General features: G+C 44.9%; 1 protein-coding gene across 8 annotated transcripts in view; it reads right to left on the reverse strand.

Moving 5' to 3' along the window:
* The window catches only part of LOC129838687 (DENN domain-containing protein 5B-like), a 78,157-nt gene that overhangs the window by 6,988 nt on the left and 53,473 nt on the right, over positions 1-17,696 (reverse strand). For 2 of the 8 annotated variants that reach the window (XM_055905823.1, XM_055905817.1), the window contains 13 exons: positions 16,852-17,039; positions 13,740-14,315; positions 10,988-11,219; positions 9,405-9,555; positions 7,006-7,099; positions 5,743-5,874; positions 3,934-4,086; positions 3,103-3,184; positions 2,532-2,613; positions 2,221-2,349; positions 2,001-2,122; positions 1,130-1,275; positions 299-340 (listed from right to left, as the gene is read on the reverse strand). In XM_055905823.1, coding sequence (XP_055761798.1) covers positions 299-340; positions 1,130-1,275; positions 2,001-2,122; positions 2,221-2,349; positions 2,532-2,613; positions 3,103-3,184; positions 3,934-4,086; positions 5,743-5,874; positions 7,006-7,099; positions 9,405-9,555; positions 10,988-11,219; positions 13,740-14,315; positions 16,852-17,039 — 2,129 coding nt within the window. The remainder of the gene's footprint in view (positions 1-298; positions 341-1,129; positions 1,276-2,000; positions 2,123-2,220; positions 2,350-2,531; positions 2,614-3,102; positions 3,185-3,933; positions 4,087-5,742; positions 5,875-7,005; positions 7,100-9,404; positions 9,556-10,987; positions 11,220-13,739; positions 14,316-16,851; positions 17,040-17,696) is intronic. The other 6 variants (XM_055905825.1, XM_055905822.1, XM_055905824.1 and 3 more) reach the window with 4 other exon arrangements.

The following is a 17,696-nucleotide window of genomic DNA, read 5'->3' on the forward strand; positions in this document are numbered from 1 at the left end:
GGTACACAGACCAACCCATCGGTGATGAAGCTCTCAACCCAGAAAGAGAGAGCTGAGTCGTATTCATTAGGCCACAACGCAGCAAAATGTTTTGCAACGGATAACAGAAAAAGGAGTGTTTGTTATTGGACAACTTCAGGTAGTCCCTCCCCTGTTTCAGTCAGTTTTCTTCCGTTTGGTTCCGAATGAATACGACCCTGGAGTCTATGGTACACAGTGAACATTGAGTCTGGGATGATCCAACTGCGTCCGATGGAGAGGGGGAGGAAGGGAGGGAGAGAGAGATGACGTTTCTAACCTTGAACATGGCGTCGATGTGAGTGTGTGGCCTGAAAGCAGACTGGGGGAGATGAAGACACGTGTTAGGACATGATGGACAGCATAAGTGGGAGAGGATGGGTTTGGGTTGCTGGTTTCTAGTAGACTACCCTTCACCAGGCTACAAACCAGGTGTGTACCCAAACCATCACCATTGTAGCAAAGCTCCTCTAGAGAGGTGGTCCACGGAGCTATGCTGAATAGTTAGCCATCACCCAAACTGCTCACATAGCCACAAAGAGCTACCACCCAACACTAGTGAACACAGCACCACTCAGAACAGTAGAGACTATGAAAAGGCTCAGTAGGTAGAGACATGCACTTCCTGTGAGGAAGGAAGTAGGAAAGAGGACAAAACGAGAAGTCTGGGTCCATCCGCTCATTGTGCCAGGCAGCATCTCACAGAGTTAACTACTATTCAAGCACACTTCCAATATCTACCAAGTGGAATCAGCTACATGAACCCAACTTTTAACTCATCAACCCCGGCTCTGGGTGGAAGGTATCAGAGCAAATAGTCACACAAAGATGAATGGATAAATGAACGAGTGAATGAGGAGATAGGGGATTAGTAGTAAGTATGGAATGGTAGAGAGCGAGTTAGACAGTCTTCTGCCTTATGAGACCATGCGAGATCATGCCACAAAAAGGGAACAGCCATCCACTTGACCCCAGCGGGCACTGAACAACGACTTAGTGACGTTCTCAGCAAAACCATCAATCAATGCTGATATAACCTTGCTGCAGAACGTCACAGAGACATGAGAGGAGGCGTGGGGGCCCTGGCTGTAGGGTCATAGTTCAGACTCACATCGAAGGTCATCTCCAGGACGTTCTTGGTGATCTGCCTGACGCCCGAGTCGCCCAGCTCACCCGACACACACACCCACGGGTTGGAGGTCGTCATGGCGTTGCTCAGCTTCTTGATTGGGATGATGACAGCGCGGTACGGGATCACTGCAGGGACAAAAAATAAATAAATAAAGTATTTCATTCCAACACAGAAAGAATAAATGTATTCATATTTTTTATAGTAAAATATATTTAGGGCAAACTAAATCAGGGACATTTCAGTGGATTGCACTGCTTTAGAGTAATAATTCATTTATGAATTTGACTATAAAAAATGATCCCAGTTTCCCTGAAGGCAGGCAAGGGTTCCAGAGAAAGCTAACCCAGGGCTATTGATGATGTGTGAGTGTGTTAAAGAGAGACATTTTTGTATGGTGCTGCTTCAGTGCAAACTGCTATGTGAATAATGTAATCCTGCTCTCAATCTTTGATTACATGTACATAGCCTCATGCTTTACTCAGGTTAATACCGTCTCTGCCATTGGTCCAAGTTAAAGTCCTATAAATCTACATTAACATGAACCACCATGGAAAACAGTGATCGGCCAAGGCAAGCACACCAATTAGGACTCTCCAAAGCCTACCGTCCATCCTCTCCCCAGTGGCTGAGTGGAAAGGTTTACCGTGGGTGACTTGTGGTAAGTTAAAGTGGTTGACTTCTAGTTAAGTTGTTTTAGCTAGTGTGCAGACTGATCGAGGTAATGGCACCAGTGAAGTAGAATTAGTCAACCATCTTATGATGTGACTGTTCTGTATAGGTTGTGGTAAATTAGTGGTTATATTATGGTCATATTGAGGTTGAATTGTGGTTATGTTGAAGTCCTACTCACTGATGGTGGTGAAGACACTGGTGAAACAAAAGTAGTCGACAGTGTTGAGGGAGAGCAGGTGAAACAGGAACTGCTCCTTCTCCTCCTCACAGCGCAGGAAGGCGTAGCGTTTATACAGCTTCCTGGAAACACCACAACACACACTTAATGCACATCAACCATGGCTTCGACACTGTCAATGTGAATAATATTGTGTGTTTATGTGTGTGTGCGTGCGTACTTGGTTAAGGCTTGGCGGGACAGCAACCGTTTGAGGTGTTGTGAGAGCAGCTTCTTCTCCAGAGAAAGACGGATCCAGGCCCTCGCTCTGCCCACATCCGTCTTTATCTCCCCCATACTCTGGATGTGCCTGAGAAAGGGAAGGAGGGAGGCGTGGGGATGTGAGAGAGAGAAGGTAAGAACTAAAATAAAAAATAAAAATAACAGCATATAACAAAACCAATTGTTGACTTACATGGATAAAGTTGTGAGATAATACCATCTATCTATGTAACATCGTAATGTACAGGTTCAGTGGTGGGGAATTCATACCTCATATCCTGTATGACGGACGCTCGCAGCGATGGCATCCCAATTGACGACTCAGACTTTCGTCTCTCTGGACAGCTTGACACTGTGGGAGGGAGAATGAAGCACACACATCTCAGCTTTGGCAGCGCTCCAATTGAAATCAGATGCCACTGGAGTGTGAAAGGTCTGTAGATTAATTTTAACACATGAGTTGAATGTCAAATGGAGTATTTCATGGGATCATTGGCTATGGATATTGTGTGACTGAATGAATTGAGGGTAGGAGGCACATGTGTTTTATGTCAATGTTGTATATTAAATGGACCATGTAAGGTGTATGTATGTATGTAAGGTGTGTGTGTGTGTATGTATGTATGTAAGGTGTGTGTGTGTGTGTATGTATGTATGTATGTATGTATGTATGTATGTATGTATGTATGTAGGTATGTATGTATGTATGTATGTATGTATGTATGTATGTATGTATGTATGTATGTATGTATATATAATATATTTGTGTGTGTGTGTGTGTGTGTGTGTGTGTGTGTGTGTGTGTGTGTGTGTGTGTGTGTGTGTGTGTGTGTGTTCTTACCTGGTGACTCTGCCTGCTGCTGCTCCAGTTTCTCCTCTCTGGCCTGGTAGTGCAGCAGGTGGGACCACAGAGCTGACTTCCCCTACAGAGGTCACAGTCCAGAGGTCAGAGGTCAACCCACACACTGTTAATAGCCAATACACTCCCTAATACAGGAAACACTGCTCTGCCAATAGCTAATACATTCACTAATACTACTAGACTATAGATAGAGGATTACCAATTAATAAGCCTAATGAAATAGGGTCATATGGTTATGAGTATAAGACCTGATTAACCAGTGTTGGTAGACTGACCTCTGACCTATAGCAGGTTCTTCCAAGTAGAGCACTGAGCATGAGAGTGGGTTTATATTGTAAATGCAATGTTGTCATTACGATAAAACCTGATTAGAGAGAGAGAGAGTGTGTGCATGTATGTGTGTTTCTGTTCAGTGTGTGTGTGTGTGTGTGTCTGCACGTGTGTGTGTGTCTGCACGTGTGTGTGTGTCTGCACGTGTGTGTGTGTCTGCACGTGTGTGTGTGTCTGCACGTGTGTGTGTGTCTGCACGTGTGTGTGTGTGTGTGTGTGTCTGCACGTGTGTGTGTGTGTGTGTGTGTCTGCACGTGTGTGTGTGTGTGTGTGTGTGTGTGTGTGTGTGTGTCTGCACGTGTGTGTGTGTGTGTCTGCATGTGTGTGTGTGTGTCTGCATGTGTGTGTGTGTGTGTCTGCATGTGTGTGTGTGTCTGCATGTGTGTGTGTGTCTGCACCTGTGTGTGTGTGTGTGTGTGTGTCTGCACCTGTGTGTGTGTGTGTGTGTGTGCACACGTGTGTGCGTGTGTCTGCACAGACCTGTTTGACCTGCAGGCCATGGCTCCAGATCCTCTCCAGCAGGTCACAGAGGGAGGCGATGAGAGTGTTCTCCTCCAGACCTGTGATGTTTGCCTCCCCATGACCCAGCTCCACTGCCTCCCTGCCCATCTTCTCCACCAACATACGCTTAGTCTGGAGACAGGAGACACAGCAACATGGTCAACACAACATGACCCCTACACATAGGATACAAACAACATGTTTGTAGACCGGAACCAATCCGCTCATAACATGAATACATAAAAAACACAGAATTATGCCGATATACAGTACCAGTCAAAAGTTTGGACACACCTACTGATTCTTTATTTTGACTATTTTCTACATTGTAGAATAATAGTGAAGACATCAAAACCATGAAATAACACATATGGAATCATGTAGTAACCAAAAAAGTGTTAAATCCAAATATATTTTATATTCGAGATTCTTCAAAGTAGCCAACCTTTGCCTTGATGACAGCTTTGCACACTCTTGGCATTCTCTCAACCAGCTTCACGAGGTAGTCACCTGGAATGCATTTCAATTAACAGGTGTGCCTTGTTAAACATTTCTTTCCTTCTTAATGCGTTTGAGCCAATCAGTTGTGTTGTGACAAGGTAGGGGTGGTATACAGAAGATAGCCCTATTTGGTAAAATACCATATTATGGCAAGAACTGCTCAAATAAGCAAAGAGAAACGACAGTCCATCATTACTTTAAGACATGAATGTCAGTCAATCCGGAACATTACTTCAAGCGCAGCCGCAAAAACCATCAAGCGCTATGATGAAACTGGCTCTCATGAGGACCACCACAGGAGAGGAAGACCCAGAGTTACCTCTGCTGCAGAGGACAAGTTCATTAGAGTTACCAGCCTCAGAAATTGCAGCCAAATAAATGCTTCAGAGTCCAAGTAACAGACACATCTCAACATCAACTGTTCAGAACAGACTGCGTGAAATCAGGCCTTCATGGTCGAATTGCTGCAAAGAAACCACTACTAATGGACACCAATAATAAGAAGAGACTTGCTTGGGCCAAGAAACACGAGCAATGGACATTAGACTGGTGGAAATCGGTCCTTTGTTTTGATGAGTCCAAATTTTTGATTTTTGGTTCCAACCGCCGTATCTTTGTGAGACGCAGAGTAGGTGAACGGATGATCTCTGCATGTGTGGTTCCCACCGCGAAGCACGGAGGAGGAGGTGTGATGGTGTGGGGGTGCTTTGCTGGTGACACTGTCAGTGATTTATTTAGAATTCAAGGCACACTTAACCAGCATGGTTACTACACCATTCTGCAGCGATATGCCATCCCATCTGGTTTGCACTTAGTGGGACTATCATTTGTTTTCAACAGGACAATGACCCAACACACCTCCAGGCTGTGTAAGGGCTATTTGACCAAGAAGGAGAGTGATTGAGTACTGCATCAGATGACCTGGCCTCCACAATCCTCCGACCTCAACCCAATTGAGATGGTTAGGGATGAGTTGGATCGCAGAGTGAAGGAAAAGCAGCCAATAAGTGCTCAGCATATGTGGGAACTCCTTCAAGACTGTTGGAAAAGCATACCAGGTGAAGCTGGTTGAGAGAATGCCAAGAGTGTGCAAAGCTGTCAAGGCAAAGGGTGGCTACTTTGAAGAACCTAAAATCTATTTTGGTTACTACATGATGTGTTATTTCATAGTTTTGATGTCTTCTCTATTATTCTACAATGTAGAAAATAGTCAAAATAAAGAAAAAACCTTGAATGTACATTGGAGACACACAGCAACCACAATATAGTTCACCTGTACAGACTCACCTTCATGCGACACTCCTTGAGTAGTCCCTCTACAAACTTCCAGTTGGTCTGAGCGATGACGGCAGGTGAGAGGTCAGACAGCTTGGGCTGACGGAGGTTCTTCCCCAGGATCCGAGCCTCTTGCATGTACTTCTGACGGAGACAGACACAGAGCAACAGTCAGTTCTGTCTATAAAACTCTACACCTAATATTAACCATTACAGGTGGATGGAGGGACATTTCTCAGTTGGGTCTAACTTTAAGAGGTTGTGTAAGGGTAGGAGTGAGGGTTGTGTACAGTCTTGAATACCTTTTAACAAACATTGGGTTGTGGTGAGGGGTTATGTGCTTGTAGAGAAAACAAGACAAAGTGAAAATAAAATGTTCTGTTAACTTCTCCACAGTGTTTGGAGGCGCTAAGCCCATTTCAGTGACACACTCTGGTGGGTTCAGTCTAGTTGACTTAAATTGGCTTGAATCTGAAATGATTCCGGATTTTGTATCCGTTACGATTCAGTAATTCCTTTCTCATCTCTCTCCTCCCCACAGAGATCATACAGTAGATACAGAACTGTAAAAGGGTAGGAGGAGGAGAGAGATGAGGGAAAACAAGATCCTCTGCAGAGCCATGACTCACTCTCTTCAGTGCTGTTGACTAACTCATGTAACAGGTACATGAGGGATCTATCAAACAGAGCCACCGTGTGTGAGCAAGCAGGGATTGTGTGTATGTGTGAAGCAGGACTGGAGTGGAGAAGTGGAGTGGGGGCCGTCTTGGGGGTTGGGGTAGTTTTTAAGGGGTTAGTGGGAGGGTCAGTGGAGGGATCCATCACTCCTCCACGTACCAGGCAGCACTCAGAGGCAGACTTTTTTGGTGGTTTGAGAGGCGGGGGAGACGCCTTGTCCCACTCCCAAAACGCCATGGAGTTCTGCAGGACTAGACACCCCTCTACCTGCTGAGAGGTGGTACGGCCCAACCCCAACGCACAGGACCCACAGAAAAGACAGGAACGAGAAAAGGAAAAAAAAAGCACCATGCACATGAATGCACAGGACGTTCAAATAATAGAAAGAAACTAAGAAAACAAAGTAGTAAAAGAGAAAACAAGCTACAGAAACAAACATGAAATCAGTTAAGACGAGGACGGACAGGCTTTGAAAACGGAACAAAGCGGAGAACAAGCTCTCAAAAGAAATCAAATAAGAAGGAACATAAAGGCATGCTATGGAACCAGAGGAGGAGAGAGGATGAACAGGGAGGGATGTCTGTGTCGTGTCCGTACCTCTTTGAGGTCGTTATCTAGAGTCAAGTGTTCTGTTTGTTGTCTGTGACGGTCTTTCCTGCGCTGAGCCGTAGCGGTACGATTGGACCACCTGCTGACAGACAACACTGTTAACTGCATAAACATTTATATAGACTCTACTCACCTACATACTACAGATGGAAGATTAAGGATAAACATTTGTTAACTTTACATCACCATAGCACAACTGTAGCGTATATACAGTTGAAGTCAGAAGTTTACATACACTTAGTGTAACGGATGTGAAATGGCTAGCTAGTTAGCGGGTACGCGCTAGTAGCATTTCAATCAGTTACGTCACTTGCTCTGAGACTTAAGTAGTGTTGCCCCTTGCTTTGCAAGGGCCGTGGCCTTTGTGGAGCGATGGGTAACGATGCTTCGTGGGCGACCGTCGTTGATGTGTGCAGAGGGTCCCTGGTTCGCGCCCGTGTCGGGGCGAGGGGACGGTTTAAAGTTATACTGTTACATTGATGCTGTTGACCCGGATCACTGGTTGCTGCGGAAAAGGAGGAGGTTGAAAGGGGGGTGAGTGTAACGGATGTGAAATGGCTAGCTAGTTAGCGGGTACGCGCTAGTAGCATTTCAATCAGTTACGTCACTTGCTCTGAGACTTAAGTAGTGTTGCCCCTTGCTTTGCAAGGGCCGTGGCTTTTGTGGAGCGATGGGTAACGCTGCTTCGTGGGTGACTGTTGTCGATGTGTGCAGAGGGTCCCTGGTTCGCGCCCGTGTCGGGGCGAGGGGACGGTTTAAAGTTATACTGTTACATTAGGTTGGAGTCATTAAAACTCGTTTTTCAACCACTCCACAAATGTCTTGTTAACAAACTATAGTTTTGGCAAGTCGGTTAGGATATATACTTTGTACATGACGCAAGTCATTTTTCCAACAATTGTTTACAGACAGATTATTTCACTTATAATTCACTGTATCACAATTCCAGTGGGTCAGAAGTTTACATACACTATGTTGACTGTGCCATTAAACAGCTTGTAAAATTCCAGAAAATGATATCATGGCTTTAGAAGCTTCTGATAGGCTAATTGACATCATTTGAGTCAATTGGAGATGTACCTGTGGATGCATTTCAAGGCCAACCTTCAAACTCAGTGCCTCTTTGCTCGACATCATGGGAAAATCAAAAGAAATCAGCCAAGACCTCAACAAAAAAATTGTAGACCTCCACAAGTCTGGTTCATCCTTGGGAGCAATTTCCAAACGCCTGAAGGTACCACGTTCATCTGTACAAACAATAGTACGCAAGTATAAACACCATGGGACCACGCAGCCATCATACCGCTCAACAAATCAATCCTAGAACAACAGCAAAGGACCTTGTGAAGATGCTGGAGGAAACGGGTACTATATCCACAGTAAAACGAGTCCTATATCGACATAACTTGAAAGATCACCCAGCAAGGAAGAAGCCACTGCTCCAAATCTGCCATTAAAAAAGCCAGACTACTGTTTGCAACTGCACATGGGGACGAAGATTGTACTTTTGGAGAAATGTCCTCTGGTCTGATGAAACAAAAATAGAACTGTTTGGCCATAATGACCATCGTTATGTTTGGAGGAAAAAGGGGGAGGCTTGCAAGCCGAAGAACACCATCCCAACCGTGAAGCACGGGGGTGGCAGCATCGTGTTGTAGGGGTGCTTTGCTGCAGGAGGGACTGGTGCACTTCACAAAATAGATGGCATCATGGAGGAAAATGATGTGGATATATTGAAGCAACATCTCAAGACATCAGTCAGGAAGTTAAAGCTTGGTCGCAAATGGGTCTTCCAAATGGACAATGACCCCAAGCGTACTTCCGAAGTTGTGGCAAAATGGATTAAGGACAACAAAGTCAAGGTATTGGAGTGGCCATCACAAAGCCTTGACCTCAATCCTATAGAAAATTTGTGGGCAGAACTGAATAAGCGTGTAGGAGCCAGGAGGCCTAAAAACCGGACTCAGTTACACCAGCTCTGTCGGGAGGTGGAACTTATTGTGGGAAGCTTGTGGAAGGCTACCCGAAATGTTTGTCTCAAGTTAAACAATTGAAAGGCAATGCTCCCAAATACTAATTGAGTGTATGTAAACTTCTGACCCACTGGGAACGTGATGAAAGAAATAAAAGCTAAATAAATAAATCATTCTCTACTATTATTCTGACATCTCACATTCTTAAAATAAAGTGGTGATCCTAACTGACCTAAGACAGGGAATTTTTACTTTGATTAAATGTCAGGAATTGTGAAAAACAGAGGTGTATGTAAACTTCCGACTTCAACTGTATTACGTTCATTTAGCCGTTCTATGTTCAATATTTTTTTTTTATCCCAGAAACAATGCCTATCATTGGTTGGATCTTCGGTAATGGCATCATATACTCACTTGTTATTGGTGGGTCCGACTGAGAGCACATCAGACTGCAGCTTGGGGAAGAAGCCTTGTTCATATTTGCCCTGTCCAATCTTCATATCCAACAGGTGGGGGTGGATGGCTGTGTGGTCGATCTTCATCAGCCGCTGTTCGATGGCCTGGGCTGGGCAGGGAGATCAAATCAAGAGGGGGGATTTGAGTAAGGCCTTCTTTTGGAATAACCACTACTTGAGAATGCATTTATTACAATGCTAGAACTAAACCTTTGAGTTCACTTTGAATGAAGACACACACACACACACACACACACACACACAAGCTGCCACTTTTGTGCTCCTCTACACAAAGCTTAGCAGGACATCAAAGCATTGTGTTTGTTCAATTCATCTCACTGCTTGCTCTGTCTCTCTCGGTCTCTCTTTCGGTCTCCATGTTTGCTCTCAACCTACCTCCTTCGCTAACCTTTCTTTCTTTAACGAACACAAGGTAGAGAGAACAGACGCAGTACGACTCAACCCAAACCAACAGGCATCTGTCAATTAACCCCTGCTCGCGGTGTTGGCGAGGTCATTTTTTACATGGCAGATATGAGCTTTTTTTGTCTGTCAAACCCTCTGAATTTATCTTCCAATCTCAGTCCTCATTGTTTGTCAGACGGGAGAGAGAGGAGCACCGGAGCGACCGAGAGAAATTAAGCAGAATAAAAGAGTTTCTTTTGTGTGTGTGTAATTGGGGAACTGCACGCGCCACCACCTCTGAAAGAGCTCTCCCTGAACAATTAGGCTTTTACAGCATTAAAATCTGCCAATGTCAGACCCTGTGAATTGACTCCCCGTATACCTGTAACGCACACGCCCCCTATTCATTGTCTGTGAGAGTGTCTGGCCAGGTCTTTTTTTAAGCTTAATTAGAACTCATTTGGCTTGCCCTCGTTAAGTCTCGGATTGCTGCTGCGTAGGCAAAATGAAGTGAGGAAGCCAGGTTTGGGACTGACTCAGTGGGGTAGGGGAGGCAGGGGTGTTTGGGGGGGAAGCGTTTGTGTATATATGCGTGTGTGTGTGCGCGTGAGAAAGAGAGAGAAAAAAGAGAGCGTGAAGGAAAGAAAGCGAAATAGAGCGTAGAAGAATGAGCTTTGTGGGGTGAGGCTTTCTTTGAGACAAAGACAAATGGGCAGAAAAGGCCAAGGGGAGCACCTGCTGAGTGGAGAGAAGTCTGCTGTTTCCAATGAACACATGAAATGGAGGTCAAGAGGGGGAAGAGGATGATGAGACAGAAAGTAATAGGATGGATGTGGAAAGAGATGGATTTAAAGTGAGACCTGTGTGACCTCTTAAAGCATCGTTGGTATGCCAGCCAGGCAGACAGCAGTCATCTACAGCATGCTGATCAGACAGACAGCACAGAGGAAAGCACATTCTCATTCAAGACCAATCTTTCAATTAGTCCCTCTCCTCTATCCATATTTCTCTGTTAACTACCAAAAACTCATTTTAAAACCACTATAGATTTGTCCTTCAATTCCACCTGTCCCTCTCGGTCTTTCTCTCTCGCGCTCCCACACACACACACCCACTCACTACTCTCTTCTGACTCACCTGACTCCTTGAGGATGGTGCACCTCTGGTAGTTGGAGGACCGCAGACTTGGGGCTCGAACATTGTATAGACGAGCTTTATCGATGCGTCCGTCGAACACGCGGAGCAGCGGCTCCTTCTCCTCCCATTGGGACATGATCTTGTTGTCGATGAAGGTGGCGAACATCTGGGTCTCGATGAAGTGGGACAGGAAGGGCAGGTAGGGCTCCGGCTGGTCAGACAGGAAGGATGCCTGGAGAGAGGGGAGATCTGTTAGTACAGACACAGATACATGAACATGCATGCACTCGCAGGGAAAGACATGAAGACAAATACTAGTAGGTAGGGAAAGATACAAATGTAATTACAAAATGATATTAGGTGCACACAGGGATGGACAGAAATGACAAAATAAAATTACAAAATACCATAAAGACCAATGTATCAAAATAAACTACAAAATACTTTTCTTTTGAAATGTATTTAATTAAAAATACATGTATTTTGTATTTAGAAATACATTTACTTGCTATGACTGTGTTATGTTGTTCATCTACCTTAGTTGAATGCACTTACTGTAATTCTCCCTGGATAAGAGTGTCTTCTAAATGACCAACATGTAAATGTAAATGAATCTAAATGAATTGCAATGCACACTGGGTATTATTATTGGCCTTGTTTCAGGGAAGAGTTCCTTAAAAGGCATGCTGTGAAATTGTTCGTTTTTGTATATTTGTATGTATATTTAGTTAATTTAGAAGATGCTCTTATCACAACATAGTACCATTCAAATGACGTATTAAGTATCTTGTTACGAAATACAGTGCCTTTAGAAAGTATTCAGACCCTTTGACTTTTTCCACATTGTGTAGTTCAGCCTTATTCTAAAATGGATTAAATCGTTTTCCCCCTCAACAATCGACACACAATACCCCATAATGAAGTAAAAACAGGTTTAGAGATTTTTGCAAATATTTTTTTTAGACAAAACTGAAATGACACTGACATAATAAGTATTCAGACCCTTCACTCAGTACTTTGTTGAACCACCTTTGGCAGCCACTACAACCTCAAGTATTCTTGGGTTTGACGCTACAAGCTTGGCACACCTGTATTTGGGAGTTTCTCCCATTCTTCTCCACAGATCCTCTCAAGCTCTGTCAGGTTGGATGGGGAGTGAATATGGATGGGGAGCTGCACAGCTATTTTCAGGTCTCTCCAGAGATGTTCGATCGGGTTCATGTCTGGGCTCTGGCTGGTCCACCCAAGGACATTCAGAGACTTGTCCTAAAGCCAGTCATGCCTGGTACTGGCTGTATGCTTAGGGTCATTGTCCTGTTGGAAGGTGAACCTTCACCCCAGTCTGTGGTCCTGAGCGCTCTGGTGCAGGTTTCCATCAAGGATCTCTGTACTTTTCTCCGTTCATCTTCCCTCAATCCTGACTAGTCTCCCGGTCCCTGCCGCTGAAAAACATCCCCACAGCAGGATGCTGCCACCACCATGCTTCAGTGCCAGGTTTGCTCCAGACGTGACGCTTGGCAGTCAGGCCAATCTTGTTTATCATGGTCAGTGTCTTTAGGTGCATTTTGGAAAACTTGAAGCGGGCTGTCATGTGCCTTTTACTGAGGAATGGCTTCTGTCTGGCCTGATTGGTGGAGTGCTGCAAAGATGGTTGTCCTTCTGAAAGGTTCTACCATCTTCAGAGGAACTCTGGAGCTCTATAAGAGAGTGACCATTGGGTTCTTGGTCACCTCCATGCCCAAGGCCCTTCTCCCCAGATTGCCCAGTTTGGCCGGGCAGCCATCGCTAGGAAGAGAGTCTTGGTGGATCCAAACTTCTTCCATTTAAGAATGATGAGGCCTGGGGACTTTCAATGCTGCAGAGTTGTTTTGGTACCCTTCTCCAGATCTGTGCCTCGACACAATCCTGTCTCGGAGGATTCCTTCGACCTCATGGCTTAGTTTTAACTCTGACATGCACTGTCAACTGTGGGACCTTACATAGACAGCTGTGTGCCTTTCCAAATCATATCCAATCAACTGAATGTGGACTCCAATCAAGTTGTAGAAACATCTCAAAGATGAACAATGGAAACAGGATGCACCTGGGCTCAATTTTGAGTGTCATAGCAAAGGGTCTGAATACTTAGGCTATTTCAGTTTATATTTATTTTTAATCCACCTGTTTTCACATTATCATTATGGGGTATTGTGTGTAGATTGCTGAGAATTTCTATTTATTTTTATCAATTTTAGAATAAGGCTGTAACATAACAAAATGGAAAAAGTTAAGGGGTCTGAATACTTTCCGAAGGCAATGTACATTGGAGTGCAGTTCTGCCCAGTGTAATACAAATGACTAAATACTAAGAAGTAACTGAAATACATATTTCAAATACATGTAACAGAAATACTGCCCATCTCTGGGTGCACAGCACGTAGCATAAACACACAGCAACCAACTCTGTGTTCTGTCTGTTTGCTGATATGAATGCATTTCCCCCGTGATTTTATAAATGCAAACATTGTTATTGCCAATACCGCGTCTTAACAGCTCCGGCTGTGTTCGTCTTACTTATTTATCAAATGGAATATTTTCATAGTGGACGGGTTTCAGGAAAGAATTTAATCCAGCATCTCACAAACATGCTAATGCTCCAGGGGAATCTACTACCACACAACACAGGCCTCAATAAACAGCCCGTTACATCAAGGTAAACAGTGTGTGTGTGTGTGTGTGTGTGTGTGTGTGTGTGTGTGTCAACCCATCTCACCTTATCAAAGTTGTGCATCTGCTCTCGGTTGGTGAGCCAGGACTCCAGGTCCGGAGCGCTATGGATGACGAAGGCCTCATAGTCCGCGAACATCATGGTAAACCTGCTAGCGACCACCTCCCTCAGCTGTACATTCAGCTTAGCGTTCCTCAGCTCCTCCTCCTCGACTGCCGTTCTCCCCCCCTGGGCCTCTCCCTCACCCCCTACCCCCCTCAGGGCTTCCACACGAACCCCTGTTCTCTTAGCCAGAGCCTGGAGTCTTTCCAGAGTAGCGTTCCCTTGGAGAAGCTCCAACACAGCTAACTGCTCCCCTCCTAGGTTCCCATTCCTCCCATCGTCCTCTAGCTCCCTCAGGGCCTGTTGACTCTTCAGACCAGGGTGACGGGTAGAGACGGACCCAGGGGTGGTGGTGGAGGTGGGGACAGAGGTTGGAGGAGCGCCCCCCACTGGGGATATGCCGTAGCGGAGGAGGACTTCGCTGAGCTCCTGGATTAACTCTGGTTTGTTAGGGAACTGGGGGAAGTCTTCAGGCAGCTCGATACAGTGGTTGTCAATGTCCACGAAGCACAGGTTAGCCTGTTAGGAGAGAGAGGTTTGGAATAACATGGAAGTTTAACCAACAATTTTAACATAGCTATTGCTCAATGAATAGATACTCAGAGAGGGGTGTGTTGGGGACAGGACATGGACAGATTGAGTATTGGTTAAGTGATTGACACTATAAAGAGATTGGTGTTTTGGGTTTAATACTGACAGTCTCAACGTCAACAGTAAAGAGGCGACTCCGGGATGCTGGCCTTCTAGGTAGAGTTGCATAGAAAAACCCATATCTCAGACTGGCCAATAAAAAGAAAAGATTAAGACGGGCAAAAGAACACAAGACACTGGACAGAGGAACTCTGCCGAGAAGGCCAGCATACCGGAGTCGGCTCTTCACTGTTGACGGTGAGACTGGTGTTTTGCAGGTACTATTTAATGAAGCTGCCAGTTGAGGACTTGTGAGGCGTCGGTTTCTCAAATTAGACACTAATGTACTTGTCCTCTTGCTCAATTGTGCACCAGGGCCTCCCACTCCTCTTTATATTCTGGTTAGAGCCAGTTTGTGCTGTTCTGTGAAGGGAGTAGTACACAGCGTTTTACGAGATCTTCAGTTTCTTGGCAATTTCTCGCATGGAAGCCTTCATTCTCAGAACAATAATAGACTGACGAGTTTCAGAAGAAAGGTCTTTGTTTCTGACCATTTTGAGCCTGTAATCGAACCCACAAATGCTGATGTTCCAGATACTCAACTAGTCTAAAGAAGGCCAGTTCTATTGCTTCTTTAAATCAGAATAGTTTTCAGCTGTTCTAACATAATTGCAAAAGGGTTTTCTAATGATCAATTAGCCTTTTAAAATGATAAACTTGGACTAGCTAACACAACATGCCATTGGAATACAGGAGTGATGGTTGCTGATAACAGGCCTCTGTTCGCCTATGTAGATATTCCATAAAAATCTGCCGTTTCCAGGTTCAATACTAATTTACAACATTAACAATGTCTACACTGTATTTCTGATCTATTTTATTTTATTTTAAATGGACAAAAAACGTGGTTATCTTTCAAAAACAAGGACATTTCTAAGTGTCCCCAAACTTTTGAACGGTATACACATGCTGTGTTATAGCGTATACTTCCAGGCTCTACTGTCCCTGTGAGAGGATGACTAGGAGTTACTGTACACCTGAATACATGACATTAGCATTTGCTCTCTGGCATCTGAAACGCTGGGTTTACCACCAATTGACTATAGTTTTATAACAGCATTTGCTAGGCTCCAGATGTGAATTTCAAAACTCAACATTTTCTTCTCCATGTATTTCTGCGTCCAGGTTTGACTCATGTGCATTGCTCTGTGAGGGCTGCATCAGCCGTCTGTGCACAGATCTGACCTGACGTGGATTGGCTTAACGGAGGTTTATTTAGGTGGTGGAGAAGACTGCAGGCCATCCGCCTGATTTACGAGATGCGTAAAATGGAGCACGCACCCCGCTGGGTGATTGTACAGGCACACAATGTTTGGCCTAGTTTCGGGTTAAAAAACATTGGTTCCTCTTTTGCATTAAAAAGAAAGGATGGAGAATCAAGAGGGACAAACCGATATTAAACTGTTGGTATTCATGAGTGCGTGCATGTGCATGTACTTGCTTGCTATTTGCTATGCAAGCATGACTAATATGATTAAGAGACGAATTATTGTTCTGCCATTTGAAATGGAAATGAGATTAATTCTTTCTACAGAGCCAGGGTTCAAAAAGGCAAGTCTTTCATTCATTCACATCCTCTCGCTGTTGCTCCCTCTCTATGATCCTTCCCTTCTTTCCGTTTGCTTTCAGCCCTTCTTTCATCCCTCCATTTCTAGGTCATCCTTCCTCACTTCAAATAATCATTCAGAAATAGAGATATCTCTAAATTAAAACGTTTGTCACCGTGTGATCTTTAGGTGAGGATCCGGAGGAACACAAATGGGCAGAACATTGGATTGTGAGGATGAGGCGGGAGCAGCACCAGGGAACACCGCCTGATGCTGCACTGACTCTGATAATTAGCATAAATACGGAATGGGCCAGATTAATGAGCGGTGGGAGTGGGAGGGAGGGAAGGAGGGAGAGCCCTGAAGCTGGGAATCTCTTTGGGATGTTCCAGACCATTAGGAGTCTTATCTTGTCCCCACACACACGTACTGTGCACCGAGGGTTCCATCACTTTCACTGTCTAAGGAGGTCGCTCGAAGCCTTTCCAGAGAAACATCAGTTCGAGTTCCTTCTACATAGGAACAATAGAGTGATAAAACCAATAGAAGTATCTCCAATAGACTAAAATAAACTTTCAATAGACGTTCCTCTACAATAAGAGTCTGAAAGCTGCATTTCCACTTCCCGCTCAGTCTGAATAGGAGCCAGGTAGTCTGTCTGTGTGCGTGGGAGGCACATTGTGGAGAGTCAGGGTTGGATGGCATTGGACAGTGTGCATTCAGCAACATTGAGCCCTTACTGTAACTGCCTATTGCATGAGACACACACTTACAAATAAAAAACAGACCCAGTCTCACACACAGACACAGAGACACACCTCCTGTGGCAGCTCTAATTTGGAGCGGTCGGTGCCCTCCTTGGACTGCAGGCCCATGAGGTAGGGCACGGGGGCATCCAGGAAGTGCAGCAGTGAGGCGGGTAGGATGGGCACGTAGACATGCTGCCACTGGAACGGGAAGAGCAGGGTGGTGATGCCCTCCGCAACTGTCATCAACCGCTGGTAGTCTGGAGAGAGAAGGGAGAGAATTTGGGAGGGGGAGAGGTGGAGGAAAAGGAGGGATGGAGTGAGTGATTGGAAAGGTGGAGGGGAAATATAAGGGAGATGTTAGAGAGGGAGGAGAGAAGAAGCAGCAGAGAGTAACTTTAAATCAACAGATCAAAATTGAATCTAGGGGCAATACGGGATGAAAGAAATTGTGTTCTGATGGATTCAATTTAAATCACCATTCGGTGTGTGTGCGCGTGTGCGTGTGTGTGCAGTACGTGTGTGTGTTGGCCCGCAATGTCTCCTGTTCCTGATGAAAGATTAGGACCAGTGGTCTCACCCTGGCTTTGGCACTGAGTTCAGGAGTTCCATCATCAGATATGAATAAAATGATCAGACCGTAAGCCTGACTGACCTCCATAATAAATCAACGGCACGCTATACCAATTTATCCACGCAACCACTCTCCCTCTAGCCTTTTCTCCATCCCTCACTCGCTCTCTCCCGCACTCTCTCCGCTGCTCAGGTGTACTTTCACTCAAAATGCATTACACTTTTCAAGGTCGACAAAGCATTACACAAAGACCTAGCCAATTTACATTCTACAAGAGAACTAGGGGACCTAGCATTTGTATATTGCGTGTGTGTGAGAGAGACTGCGTGCGTGCATCTACCTT

The sequence above is a fragment of the Salvelinus fontinalis genome, chromosome 39 (genome assembly GCF_029448725.1).
Source record: "Salvelinus fontinalis isolate EN_2023a chromosome 39, ASM2944872v1, whole genome shotgun sequence".
Taxonomy (NCBI): domain Eukaryota; kingdom Metazoa; phylum Chordata; class Actinopteri; order Salmoniformes; family Salmonidae; genus Salvelinus; species Salvelinus fontinalis.